The 14,629-nt window shown below is 41.0% G+C and overlaps 1 protein-coding gene across 1 annotated transcript in view; it reads left to right on the forward strand.

Annotated features, from left to right (window-relative positions):
• Nucleotides 1-14,629, forward strand: part of LOC139265316 (endothelin-converting enzyme-like 1) — a 103,919-nt gene that overhangs the window by 57,232 nt on the left and 32,058 nt on the right. The window contains exons 8-13 of the mRNA XM_070882284.1: nt 93-191; nt 4,652-4,726; nt 11,515-11,618; nt 11,937-11,995; nt 13,525-13,576; nt 13,676-13,743. Coding sequence (XP_070738385.1) covers nt 93-191; nt 4,652-4,726; nt 11,515-11,618; nt 11,937-11,995; nt 13,525-13,576; nt 13,676-13,743 — 457 coding nt within the window. The remainder of the gene's footprint in view (nt 1-92; nt 192-4,651; nt 4,727-11,514; nt 11,619-11,936; nt 11,996-13,524; nt 13,577-13,675; nt 13,744-14,629) is intronic.

The raw sequence follows: 14,629 nt of genomic DNA on the forward strand, positions 1-14,629 counted from the left end.
AGATTTTGACTGCAGATTACTTTCATATTTTTGTATTATCATGCAAATAAGCCGTCATCTTATAGAACTATGATTATTTTTATTCTGATAAGGTACAACAGCTAGTTGAAGACATGAAGCACGCATTTGATCGTCGACTAGATGAATTAGATTGGATGGATGAAGAGACAAAAGAAGCAGCAAGAGCAAAGGTCTGTTGCAGTAATCCTACTGAAATATCATTAAGCAGCACTAAATAATATTGGGTTTTTATATTGGATTTTGCATCATGTAATTAGCTTTGACATGAAATGCAGCCCAAGATCAATGATAATACATCAGTCCTAGTCCCCTTCTATAATTAGATTACTACTGTACATTGTCAGTTTGACTTATTTGCAAGTGAAAAAGAAAGAACTTGAATTGTACAGTACCTTATCATGTCTCTTAGAAATGTCCTTGTGTTTCACATAGAATGAATTACATTGTTCAGTTACCATTGTTACATGGGTAAACCCTCTCTGACAGTGTTCAGTAGTGCACAGTAGAGTTTAACGCTAATTGTAAACACAACAATATGAGTTTGATGGGTTCAGCCTGACCTACAATAACAAAAAACATCAACGTTCAAATATCAGATTGAGCTTAAAATAATTTTTTTAGTAAGTGGCACAACTTACAAATATGCTGTAAAGGAAGTTTTCAATGGCCTGGAATTTACGCCCAACAGCGACGCAAAGGCATCAGCTGCTGGCCCCGAAGTATGCTCCCCACAGGGATCTCGCAATCTGTGTGTCGAGAACTTCGGGTCTTGCGACCTTGGATGCAATTCAATGGAACTTAATGATGATCCTCTTGTGCAAACTGCTGTGATCTCAACAGGCTGTCTAAGCAGCCAATCAAAACGCAGAATTCTCACAGACAATGAACAAGGAAATGAGTAAGCTCTTAAAATTCTAACTTTTCAAAATAGTTAGAGAGAACAAAAGAAAGATTGGGGTTCTGTTGGAAATAACCATGGTTAAGGCTATCTCTAATCACTTTAATAATAACAATCTGGTAGGTATATTGTGTTTAATCGGAGTTTAAGATGGAATATAAAACGAGTTATACAGCAAAAACATACGACCGTAACAGATAGTTGATACCGATTCAATCGGACAAACGGCTGGCGCACGTGAGCAGTTCTTTGGTTTGCAGTCTCTTTCTCTTTGTCTAGAGTTTCCTGCAGTAAAGCATGGGATCACTCGAAGAGTGTTCGACCTGCCCAACTTCTGTTTCACTCTCCCCTCACACCATTTGTGAGTACAACCTTGAACAGGCTACTTTTATTCTCTTGTTAGGGATGGGCCTGACATGAGATATTGACAAGTCCTTTTGACCTATAGAGGTTCCCCATAAAACTTGCTATCCAATGCTGTATCAAGTTCTTTGTTTTGATTCAGAATCAAATCTCTCCCCCCTAAAGAGATTTCATGATTTTGGCCACATATCTTGTTGTTTATACTGTCCCAGAGTTTCTTCCTGTGGAAATCATTTCATCTCTCTTGTCCCTATTCTCTCGGGTACAATCCTGAAGCCCAAACCAGAAAACTGCTCACTTCAGCGTCGTTATCTCCTTTACAACATAACAACTTGTTTATGTTAACTCTCACAACTTCCATCCATTCTAAGTCTTTCTATAACAAATTGTTTTAAAGATACATAAACAAAGTTGAAGTCTTAACTTGAAAACAACAGATAATGGTTGTCATAGTGCAGAATGCAAAACATTTCTAAGCATCTAATACCATTCTGAGGCGATATTTCGGCTCCTGTTCAAAACAACGATTTAAATGCAGTATCCTTCGTGTTAGTTTTATAGATTTTGGACCCCAGATTTCTAACAGTTCTCACATTGGGAAAAGGCAAACCTAAAATAAAGATGCGCAAACTATAATTTTTATTAAAATGGTCAAATTTCACACTGCTCAAAATTAAAATTAGTTTTCCAGGCCCTTAACATTTGTTCAACAGTCAATACGCTATTAAAACCCCAGTTACACCTAATCACTTTAGGTCTAACTTTTAGTGGGGAATTTAACAGTGCGATTACTGCAGAAACATAGAAACATAGAAACATAGAAAATAGGTGTAGGAGTAGGCCATTCGGCCCTTCTAGCCTGCACCGCCATTCAATGAGTTCATGGCTGAACATTCAACTTCAGTACCCCATTCCTGCTTTCTCGCCATACCCCTTGATCCCCCTAGCAGTAAGGACCTCATCTAACTCCTTTTTGAATATATTTAGTGAATTGGCCTCAACAACTTTCTGTGGTAGAGAATTCCACAGGTTCACCACTCTCTGGGTGAAGAAGTTCCTCCGCATCTCGGTCCTAAATGGCTTACCCCTTATCCTTAGACTGTGACCCCTGGTTCTGGACTTCCCCAACATTGGGAACATTCTTCCTGCATCTAACCTGTCTAACCCCGTCAGAATTTTATATGTTTCTATGAGGTCCCCTCTCATTCTTCTGAACTCCAGTGAATACAAGCCCAGTTGATCCAGTCTTTCTTGATAGGTCAGTCCCGCCATCCCGGGAATCAGTCTGGTGAACCTTCGCTGCACTCCCTCAATAGCCGAAGTTTTTGTCAGTTTCAATGATTTACAAGATTTTACTGATTGTCGGCTCTGTGGGGGGTTGGGAGAACACAGCACAGCCAGTTTCAGAGCTGTCATTGATAGATCACAACTTTGGGATTTCCACTCATGCGCTTGCGCATGCGCCAAATCCTGAAGTTGCGGTCAGTTTCAAAGGTGGTATGACGGCGTACTCTGAAGAGTACATAAGAACATAATAAGAAATAGGAACAGGAGTATGGCCCCTCGAGCCTGCTCTGCCATTCAATAAGATCATGGCTGATCTGATCATGGACTCAGCTCCACTTCCCTGCCCGCTCCCCATAACCCCTTAGCCCCTTATCATTTAAGAAACTGTCTATTTCTGTCTTAAATTTATTCAATGTCCCAGCTTCCACAGCTCTCTGAGGCAGCGAATTCCACAGATTTACAACCCTCTGAGAGAAGAAATTTCTCCTCATCTCTGTTTTAAATGGGGTGGCCCCTTATTCTAAGACCATGCCCTCTAGTTCTAGTCTTCCCCATCAGTGGAAACATCCTCTCTGCATCCACCCTGTCAAGCCCCCTCATAACCCTATACGTTTCGATAAGATCACCTCTCATTCTTCTGAATTCCAATGAGTAGAGACCCAAACTACTCAACCTTTCCTCATAAGTTAATCCCCTCATCCCCGGAATCAGCCTAGTGAACCTTCTCTGAACTGCCTCCAAAGCAAGTATATCCTTTCGTAAATATGGAAACCAAAACTGCACGCAGTATTCCAGGTGTGACCTCACCAATACCTTATATAGCTGTAGCAAGACTTCCTTGCTTTTATGCTCCATCACCTTTGCAATACAGGCCAAGATTCCATTGGCCTTCCTGATCACTTGCTGTACCTGCATACTATCCTTTTGTATTTCATGCACAAGTACCCCCAGATCCCGCTGTACTGCAGCACTTTGCAATCTTTCTCCATTTAAATAATAACTTGCTCTTCGATTTTTTTCTGCCAAAGTGCATGACCTCACACTTTCCAACATTATACTCCATCTGCCAAATTTTTGCCCAATCACTTAGTCTGTCTATGTCCTTTTGCAGATTTTGTGTCCTCCTCAAACATTGCTTTTCCTCCCATCTTTGTATCATCAACAAACCTGGCTACATTACACTCAGTCCCTTCTTTAAAGTCGTTAATATAGATTGTAAATAGTTGGGGTCCCAGCACTGATCCCTGTGGCACCCCACTAATTACTGGTTGCCAACCAGAGAATGAACCATTTATCCTACTCTCTGTTTTCTGTTCATTAACCAATCCTCTATCCATGCTAATATATTATCCCCAACCCCGTGAACTTTTATCTTGTGCAGTAACCTTTTATGTGGCACCTTGTCAAATGCCTTCTGGAAGTCCAAATACACCACATCCACTGGTTCCCCTTTATCCACCCTGTTCATTACATCCTCAAAGAACTCTAGCAAATTTGTCAAACATGACTTCCCCTTCATAAATCCATGCTGACTCTGCCTGACCGAATTTTTCTTTTCCAAATGTTCTGCTACTGTTTCTTTAATAATGGACTCCAACATTTTCCCAATCACAGACGCTAGGCTAACTGGTCTATAGTTTCCTGCTTGTTGGCTGCATTCTTTTTTAAATAGGAGCGTTACATTTGCAGTTTTCCAATCTGCTGGGACCTCCCCAGAATCCAGGGAATTTTGGTAAATTTTGGTACACCATCATACAGCTCGCAAATTCAGGGCCATTATGTTACAAGGAAACAGCACATCAAAAGCTACAAGGTTGAAGTTCGAGCGACTAATCAATGCAACCTGAACTCCCATCAAATGTTTAGACCTTAGAATATGCTTCAGAGTATTTTCTGTATAGTAAATACTATTTTAAGTTTTTGACAGCATGGTAAATAAGATAGTCGGCAGTTGATGGTAGGCTCCTGTAATCAAATCATGTGATTTGGCAACAATACTATTAGGATTTATTTCCCTGCTTGATATAGGGAAATTGCTTTACCTCTGTATATTATAATCTAATGTGCTTTTATTGTTTGCAGCTTCAGTATATGATGGTCATGATTGGTTATCCAGACTTTTTACTAATTACTAATGCTGCTGATAATGAATATCGTGTAAGTATTGAACATTTCTGTTTAAGCTTTTCCAAAAGAAATTATTTTATTTGAACTCTGATGTACTTTATCTGGTTTAATTGGTATTATCAGGTTGCCATATTATACCAGTTTGGAGATGGTTGCAATAGTTAAAGATAAACCATGATCCAATATTAACACTCTGACGAAGGCCGAGCAGACCAGCAATATCCGCTGCATAACCAGTAGAAGATTATTCAATATTTGACCTCAATGATATGCACAAGGTTTGAGACTAAGATGATTAAAAGATAAGCAGGAAGGTATAATATATAATACCGTCATGCTCCAGTTGAATGAAAGTAACGCTCAAGTATGCTCAGGAAATAAAAATGAATAATAATTAGGCAATAAAATATGAACTTGCATAGTAAGGATATCCAGTGGATATTGTTGATCTACTAAGTGTTCTGAGTGTTCATAACTATTTAACTATTGTAACCATTTTCAAACTATCTGTCTAGCTCCGCCTTAAATATGATATGGCAAATATGATAATACCAATGTCAGGAGTCTGATTCAACTTTTGAAAGTTAGCACACAGAGATTGGGCAGCAAGCTGCTGCAGGATATACCTATGGATGGAGCAAGTCCTGCCAACACCCCTCCCGCCCCCCCCCCCCCCCCAATGTAAATAAAATAAAACTAACAACTACAAAATCAAGCTGCTTTGAGAATGTTGCATGCTCTGCACCTCACAAATACAAGCAATGCAAGGATAGCACCTTGATGCTTGTAGATCTGTTGTTTATCACATGCTGTCCAAAGAGATGGAACAGTCCAAACAACAATAATAGGATCAAGAGCTAATAGGAGTTAGTGAAAAACTTGGAAGCAGTAAACTCCCTTTGATAACATCGGGTGTGGGCAAAGTTATAGGGCCCAAGTTTCCACAAGAAAAAAAACGGGCGCCCCTCCGAGCTGGGCGCTGTTTTTCGCGCCTAAAACGGCGCCTAAAAAAATCCTCAGTAGTCTGCACCTACTTACAGGTCCTCTGGCCCTTGGCACAGTCAGCACGAGCTGTGGGGGGGCAGAGCCAGGTCCCGGCGCTGAAAACAGTGCCGGGACCTCTGCACATGCGCGCTACAGTCGGCACGCAAGTGCATTAGCTCCAGGCGCCGAACTGTGTGGGAGGGGCCCGAAGCACGCAGTCCCTAGCCCTGGCCCAATGACCTCACTGGGGCTCCTCCCACGGCCAGCTCCTGCACCCCGCCTGACCAGACCCGACACTCGCTCTCCCCCCCCCCCCCCCCCGCCGACCAGACCCGACCCGCTCCGACCCGACACCTGCTCCCCCCCCCCGGCACCGACCCGACACCCGACACCCGCTCCCCCCGCCCTGACACCCGCTCCCCCCCCCCGGCACCGACCCGAGACCCGACACCCGCTCCCCCCCCCCCGACTGACCCGACCCGTGCTCCTGTTCCCCGACCCGACGCCCCCCCCTCTCTCTCTCTCTCTCTCCCTCCCTCCCTTTCTCTCCCCCTCCCTCCCCCCTCTCTCTCCCTCCCTCCCTCTCTCTCCCTCCCCCCCCTCTCTCTCTCTCCCTCCCCCCCTCTCTCTCTCTCCCTCCCCCCCTCTCTCCCCCCCTCCCTCCCCTCTCTCTCTCCCCCCCCCCCTCTCTCTCTCCCCTCTCTCTCTCTCCCTCCCTCCCCCTCCCTCCCTCCCCCTCTCTCCCTCCCTCCCTCTCCCGCTCAGCGGCACGAACGGCTGCAGAATTCTCCCTGGCTGAAGCACTTTCACACAGGTAGGAAGATGGTTTATTTAATCTTTTCGTGGCTTATAAATGTTTATTCAGGTTGGATTTATTTGTAGAAGTATAAATAAGGATTTATTGTCGAATTTAATGAGTTCCCTTCCCCCCCTCTCCCCCCCACCTCGTTCTGGACGCCTAATTTGTAACTGCGCCTGATTTTTTAATGTGTAGAACAGGTTTTTTCAGTTCTACAAAAATCATCACTGGCTCCATTCTACTTTAGTTTGGAGTACATTTTCACTGTGGAAACTTTCAAATCAGGCGTCAGTGGACGGACACGCCCCCTTTTGAAGAAAAAATTCTGTTCTAAACTAGAACTGTTCTACCTGACTAGAACTGCAGAAAAAAAAATGTGGAGAATTGCGATTTCTAAAATAGTCCGTTCTCCACCAGTTGCTCCTAAAAATCAGGCACGAATCATGTGGAAACTTGGGCCCAATGATTCCATAATTTGAGATGGAATTATTAAGTATATAGAAACGGGTTAATCAAGTAAAACCAGCATAGATTTGTTGAAGGTATGTCATATTTGACAAATTTAATAGATTTTTTTGAAGAATGTTCAACTGACTAGACAAAAGAACATAAGAAATAGGAATAGGAGTAGGCCACCTGGCCCCTCGAGCCTGCTCTGCCATTTAATAAGCTCATGGTTAATCTGATCATGGACTCAGCTCCACTTCCCTGCCCGCTCCCCATAACCCTTTATTCCCTTATCGCTCAAAAATCTGTCGATCTCCACCTTAAATATATTCAATGACTCAGCCTCCACAGCTCTCTGGGGCAGATAATTCCATAGATTTACAACCATAGAAGAAATTCCTCCTCATCTCAGTTTTAAATGGGCGGCCCCTTATTCTGAGACTATGTCCCCTAGTTTTAGTTTCCCCTATGAGTGGAAATATCCTCTCTGCATCCACCTTGTCGAGCCCCCTCATTATCTTATACATTTTGATAAGAGCACCTCTCATTCTTCTGAACTCCAATGAGTATAAGCCCAACCTATTCAACCTACCTTCATAAGTCAACCCCCTCATCTCCGGAATCAACTTAGTGAACTATCTCTGAACAGCCTCCAATGCAAGTATATCTTTCCTTAAATATGGAGACCAAAACTGTACGCAATACTCTAGGTGTGGCCTCACCAATACCCTCTACAGTTGTAGCAGGACTTCTCTGCTTTTATAGAAACATAGAAACATAGAAAATAGGTGCAGGAGTAGGCTATTCAGCCCTTCGAGCCTGCACCGCCATTCAATGAGTTCATGGCTGAACATGCAACTTCAGTACCCCATTCCTGCTTTCTCACCATATCCCTTGATTCCCCTAGTAGTAAGGACTTCATCTAACTCCTTTTTGAATATATTTAGTGAATTGGCCTCAACAACTTTCTGTGGTAGAGAATTCCACAGGTTCACCACTCTCTGGGTGAAGAAATTCCTCCTCATCTCGGTCCTAAATGGCTTCCCCCTTATCCTTAGACTGTGTCCACTGGTTCTGGACTTCCCCAACATTGGGAACATTCTTCCTGCATCTAACCTGTCTAACCCCGTCAGAATTTTAAACGTTTCTATGAGGTCCCCTCTCATTCTTCTGAACTCCAGTGAATACAAGCCCAGTTGATCCAGTCTTTCTTGATAGGTCAGTCCCGCCATCCCGGGAATCAGTCTGGTGAACCTTCGCTGCACTCCCTCAATAGCAAGAATGTCCTTCCTCAGGTTAGGAGACCAAAACTGTACACAATACTCCAGGTGTGGCCTCACCAAGGCCCTGTACAATTGTAGCAACACCTCCCTGCCCCTGTACTCAAATCCCCTCGCTATGAAGGCCAACATGCCATTTGCTTTCCTAACCGCCTGCTGTACTTGCATGCCAACCTTCAATGACTGATGTACCATGACACCCAGGTCTCTTTGCACCTCCCCTTTTCCTAATCTGTCACCATTCAGATAATAGTCTGTCTCTCTGTTTTTACCACCAAAGTGGATAACCTCACATTTATCCACATTATACTTCATCTGCCATGCATTTGCCCACTCACCTAACCTATCCAAGTCGCTCTGCAGCCTCATAGCATCCTCCTCGCAGCTCACACTGCCACCCAACTTAGTGTCATCCGCAAATTTGGAGATACTACATTTAATCCCCTCGTCTAAATCATTAATGTACAGTGTAAACAGCTGGGGCCCCAGCACAGAACCTTGCGGTACCCCACTAGTCACTGCCTGCCATTCTGAAAAGTCCCCATTTACTCCTACCCTTTGCTTCCTGTCTGACAACCAGTTCTCAATCCATGTCAGCACACTACCCCCAATCCCATGTGCTTTAACTTTGCACATTAATCTCTTGTGTGGGACCTTGTCGAAAGCCTTCTGAAAGTCCAAATATACCACATCAACTGGTTCTCCCTTGTCCACTCTACTGGAAACATCCTCAAAAAATTCCAGAAGATTTGTCAAGCATGATTTCCCTTTCACATGTATCCCCCTTGCAATCGAAGCCAACATTCCATTTGCCTTCCTAATTATTTGCTGCACCTGCATACTAACCTTTTGTGTTTCATGCACAAGGACCCCCAGGTCTCTGTATTGCAGCACTTTGCAATTTTTCTCCATTTAAATTATAATTTGCTTTTCTATTTTTTCTGCTAAAGTGGATAACCTCACATTTTGCCACATTATACTCCATCTGCCAAATTTTTGCCCACTCACTTAGCCTGTCTATATCCCTTTGCAAATTTTTTGTGTCCTCCTCACAATTTGCTTTCCCACCCAACTTTGTATCATCAGCAAACTTGGCTACATGACACTCGGTTCCTTCATCCAAGTCATTAATATAGATTGTAAATAGTTGAGAACCCAGCACCAATCCCTGCGGCACCCCACTAGTCACTGTTTGCCAACCGGAAAATTACCCATTTATCCCGACTCTCCATTTCTGTTAGTTAGCCAATTCTCTATCCATGCTAATATATTACCCTATACCCCGTGAACTTTTATCTTGTGCAGTAACCTTTTATGTGGCACCTTGTCAAATGCCTTCTGGAAATCCAAATACACCATTTCCACTGGTTCCCCCTTATCCACGCTGCTCATTACATCTTCAAGGAACTCCAACAAATTTGTCAAACATGATTTCCCTTTCCTAAAACTATGCTGACTCTGCTTGATTGAATAATGATTTTCGAAATGTCCCGCTACTGCTTCCTTGATAATGGACTCCAGCATCTTCCCAACAACAGATGTTAAGCTAACTGGTCTATAGTTTCCTGCTTTTTGTCTGCCTCCTTTTTTAAATAGGGGCATACATTTGAGTTTTTCCATACCGCTGGAACCGCCCCAGAATCCAGGAAATTTTGGTAGATTACAATGAATCCATCCACTATCTCTGCAGCCACTTCTTTTAAGACCCTAGGATGTAAGCTTTCAGGTCATAGGGACTTGTCCGACTTTAATCCCATTATTTTACCGAGTACTACTTCATTAGTTATAGTGATTGTATTAAGACAAAGGGAATTAAGTAGTAGATGCAGTATATATGGATCTTGAGAAGACATTGATAGGTATCTCACAAGAGTCTTATTAGAAAAATTCAGATTGCCTGAAAGGGTGCTGGAAGCAGATTCAATAATAACTTCAAAAATGGAATTGGATAATTACATGAAGGTGAAAAATAGGGCTATGGGGCAAGGGCAGGGGAATAGATTAATTGGATAGCTCTTTCAAAGAGCCAGCACAATCACGATGGATTGATTGACCTCCTTCTGAGTTCTTTCATTCTATGATTCTATGATCTTGTCCAAGAGGAATTGTGGAAACATGGATAGAAAGTTCGTTGACAGACAAGAAACAGTGAGTTAGGAATATGGGTATTTCTCAGACTGGAGAAGGATTGGATGCACTTTTATTCTTGGTTTCTATAGATGAGTTTGATTTGAGTATCGGAAACACAATTTCAAAACGTTCTGATGACAGAAGAGTATAAGATTTTGCAAACATTGAGAAGAACTGTAATAAACTTAAGGGAGATATAGACAGGTTAGCAGAATGGCCGGACAGGTGGCAGGTGTAATTTAATGTAATTTAGTGCAACATAATACATTTTTGGAGAGAAATCAATGAATGGGAGTATACACTCAATGGAAAGATGCTAAATGGTGTGGATGAACAGAGAGACCCAGAGTTCAAAGGGGGTGAAATTCAACTTTGGTGGGGTTGCAAAATGGGTAGTAGCTGATAGATCACCTGTTATACACCCCATCTAATTTTCCTTTCCATTGACTTTAGTGGAAAGAAAGATCAGGCAGGGTGTGTAACGAGCGACTGATCTGCTACGCCCCATTTTGAGCCCCACCAAGTTAAATTTCACCCGTATAAAACCTTGGAAGCATGAGCGCAGGTAGATAAAGCATAGAGAAGGCTCATTTGCTCTCAAAATTTGCACAGAAGCAATTTCATCAGAACGTGTATGGGTACTATTTCCTAATGTTCACTGAGTAGTTAATGATTGCAGTTTAGCACTGGTTGCCCACACAATGTGGTATGATGAACAGATAGATGTATCATTTTATGATCATCACCTCTGTATATGGGATAATAACTTTTTTCTAAGGTTTATAACTTTATTTTGCAAGTACTGTCAGTTTCAAAAGGGCATTGTTGTCTCACAAAAAAAACTGTATTAGTAGACGATTACCGGAGCAATAGCATTATCTAATATGGTACCAGACTGCGTCCATCACAATTATCCAACAAAAACTATTTTTGAAGCGATTAATAGTGCAATCTACATATTGGAGCTTCTTGTACAAATCACTCAGTTTAAGCACTTCAAGTTTATTGAAAAGATCACAGTGACTAGTAAGTCTCCTATTTTTTGTATCCTGACAATATGGGAGTTGTTGCATCAAGAATTTCTGGCTTGTTAGAGATTAAAAAGTGCCCCTTTGAAATTAAAATATAATATTTCAGCCCTAATGAAATTGCATTTCTTAAATTTTCTTCTGTTATAGTTCGAAGTGAATGAGAAGACATATTTTAAAAATGTGCTTAACAGTATAATGTATAATATCAAACTCTCAGTAAAGAAAATACGCCAAGAAGTGGACAAGACCTCGTGAGTATTGTACTCTTTTACTTTTTGCAACAAACCCTACATTATAAAAGCCACAATATTGGTAGTGTGGTGGTGCTATGCATTAGTGCCCTGGAGTGCAGGGCTACTGATACAGGGTATATGAATCCCACCAATCTTCGCTGTGTTACTGCAGGGAAGCACTGAATGCAAACCAAATGCTTTACTTAGGTTCCTGATTTGTACATTTAACAATTGTAAAATGTCTGTGTTGTATTCATTGTTCAAAGTTATAATGTCACTGAAATAATTTTGAGCAGAACTGTGATTAAATTCGTAATCCAAAACATCTGTTTACAGATGGCTACTTCCTCCTCAAACTCTAAATGCTTATTACTTGTCTACACAAAACCAAATGGGTGAGTAAATATAGATCAATATTTCATTGTACTGATTATGAGTAAAGTCTCCTTTTCTACTAGATTTGTAAGCCACGATTTATAGTTGTGCTGCACATGTATTTTTATTGCTTCACGAGATAGACGATTTAATTATTTTTGCCATTTTTTGAATGTAAATCCTACTTATACCTTTGTGAAACCAAACTTTTCATTAACTTAAACCCTTCACATGCAGGAATTACTGAGGAACAATTCCTCCACACAACATCTCACACCACATTTAAAAGGGCATTGTTCCCATTTAAGGCATTTCATTGATGTAAATAAGAAAAATTAGGCACCCTACTCAGTATTTCCCCACACCCTGACATTTCCTTGAATCCCTGCATCTTTAAGCTTAATTTGCAACTTTTATATCGAATTATCAAATGCCTTATGAAAGCTGAATTACAAACATCATCGGATTTACCACAGTCGACCTGGGTTATCACTTCCTCAAAGAAATTAAGGAGGTTGGTCAGGCAGGATTTTCCCTATCTAAAGGAAGAAAGATTTGCATTTATACAGCCTTTCACAACCACCAGATGTCCTAAAGTGCTTTACAGCCAATGAAGTACTTTTTGAAGTGTTGTAATTTGCGCATAGCAAGCTCCCACAAACAGCAATGTGACAGTGACCAGACAATCTGTTTTAGTGATGTTGATTGAGGGATAAATATTGGCTAGGACACCGGGATAACTCCCCTGCTCTTCTTCAAAATAGTGCTATAGGATCTTTTATGTCCACCCAAGAGAGCAGATGGGGCCTCGGTTTAATGTCTCATCTGGAAGACGGCACTCCCTCAGCACTGCACTGGAGCGTCAGCCTAGATTTTTGTACTTCCCACGACCTTCTGACTCAGGCGACGGTGCTGTCAACTGAGCCAAAGCTGTGTTGATTGCTGTTTACTAGGTTGCTGTTATACAGATAAAACTCAAGTTTACTTCTGTTAATGTGTCAAGATTTACAAATGAAAAATTGCATTTTTTTATGCGTGAATTTCAGTGGTATCTTGTTCAGTTAAGAATAGAATAATGAGTGTTGTTTTTTTAATTGAAATAATTTATTATCTGTTTTATTTTTACCTTTATAAGGCTTCCTCTATATTATAACTGGACTCTAGCCAATGCAAACATTGCCTCAATCTCACGGACCTAAATTATCATTATTATTAGAAATATAAAACAGCTTTTTTGCTGATCAATTAATGTTTATACTTCAAAGATTCCGTGCTCCCAGCAGAGAATCCAGCATAGGTCAGAAATAGAGCAACAACTTCATATTCCTAGTTCTCTGACCTACTCTCCCTTCAAGCTCAGCTGCACGCTGGAAGCACAGTTTACCCTTGCGTACCTCTGAGTGTACACCTACAGATTTGTAGAAAATGTAGAAATCAATTTGTTTTCTAGTGATAGACATATAAATGAACAAATACCATCGTTGTCAAGAAGCAAAAATATTGTTGCAGTTAAAAATGTGTTTGGTATTTTTTGTATTCACCTTCTCAGTATTTCCAGCTGGGATCCTGCAGCCTCCACTTTATGATCCTGAATTTCCTCAGTAAGTATTCCATATTAATGACATGTCCTGATAACATTAATCTTCATGACCATGGATACTACTTTTTAAACTGCCTCATGTCAAAATATCTGTTGACAGGTCCCTGAATTATGGAGGTATCGGAACTATTATAGGACATGAATTGACACATGGTTATGATGACTGGGGTATGTTTTACTCTCAGATAGCATCTGAGACTTTCTCTTTTTGTGCGCCATAAAACTGGATCAAACATTTCCATTTCCATTGTAATATACTGGGCAGCAATTCTAAGCTGCAGCCTGCCATTAAATCCATCACTACAATCAGTCATATTCCGATGGATGGACAAGATTAGTGTGAATGTGCTTGTAACTGCAGATGAATTCCTGGAGATTTATAATGAGATAAAAACATTTACATGCACACAAAAAACATTAATGGTGAATAAAATGTTTAATTAGCATTGGTCTTCACAGTGGAGGATAATGATAAAGTGCCAGAGAGACAGGAAAATTGAAAAGAAATCAAGGGAAGGAACTAACTAAATTCAATATAATTTTTTTTAAATGGTACTGGAGAAGCTAATGAGATTAACAATAGACAAATATCCAAGACCGATGGTTTCCACCCCAGGGTATTAAAGGAAGTAGGTGAGGAAACTGTTAATGTATTAGTCATGATCTTCTGAAACTCTCTTGATTCAGGAAATGTCCCCTTGGATTGGAAAACTGTAAGTTTTTTGAGGAAATAACAAATGTGGTAGATAAGGGAGTGTTTATGGATGATATTTATATGGACTTCCAGAAGGCATTTGACAAGGTTCCTCATAAAAGATTGCTAACAAAATAAGAGCACATGGAATTGGAGGCTTGGATAGGGAATATTTCTAAATTACTTGGATAAAGGAATAGAAAGCAGTCTTTTTAAGTTTGCTGATTGCAATTAGTTAGGTGACAAGTAAATAGTGTAGATGGAAGCAGAAAGTTGCAAAAGGACATTCATAGATTAAGTGAATGGCAGATGGAATTCAATTTGGGAAAGTGTGAGGTCATCCATGTTGGACCTAAGAAT

Source organism: Pristiophorus japonicus, chromosome 6, assembly GCF_044704955.1.
Source record: "Pristiophorus japonicus isolate sPriJap1 chromosome 6, sPriJap1.hap1, whole genome shotgun sequence".
Lineage (NCBI taxonomy): Eukaryota > Metazoa > Chordata > Chondrichthyes > Pristiophoridae > Pristiophorus > Pristiophorus japonicus.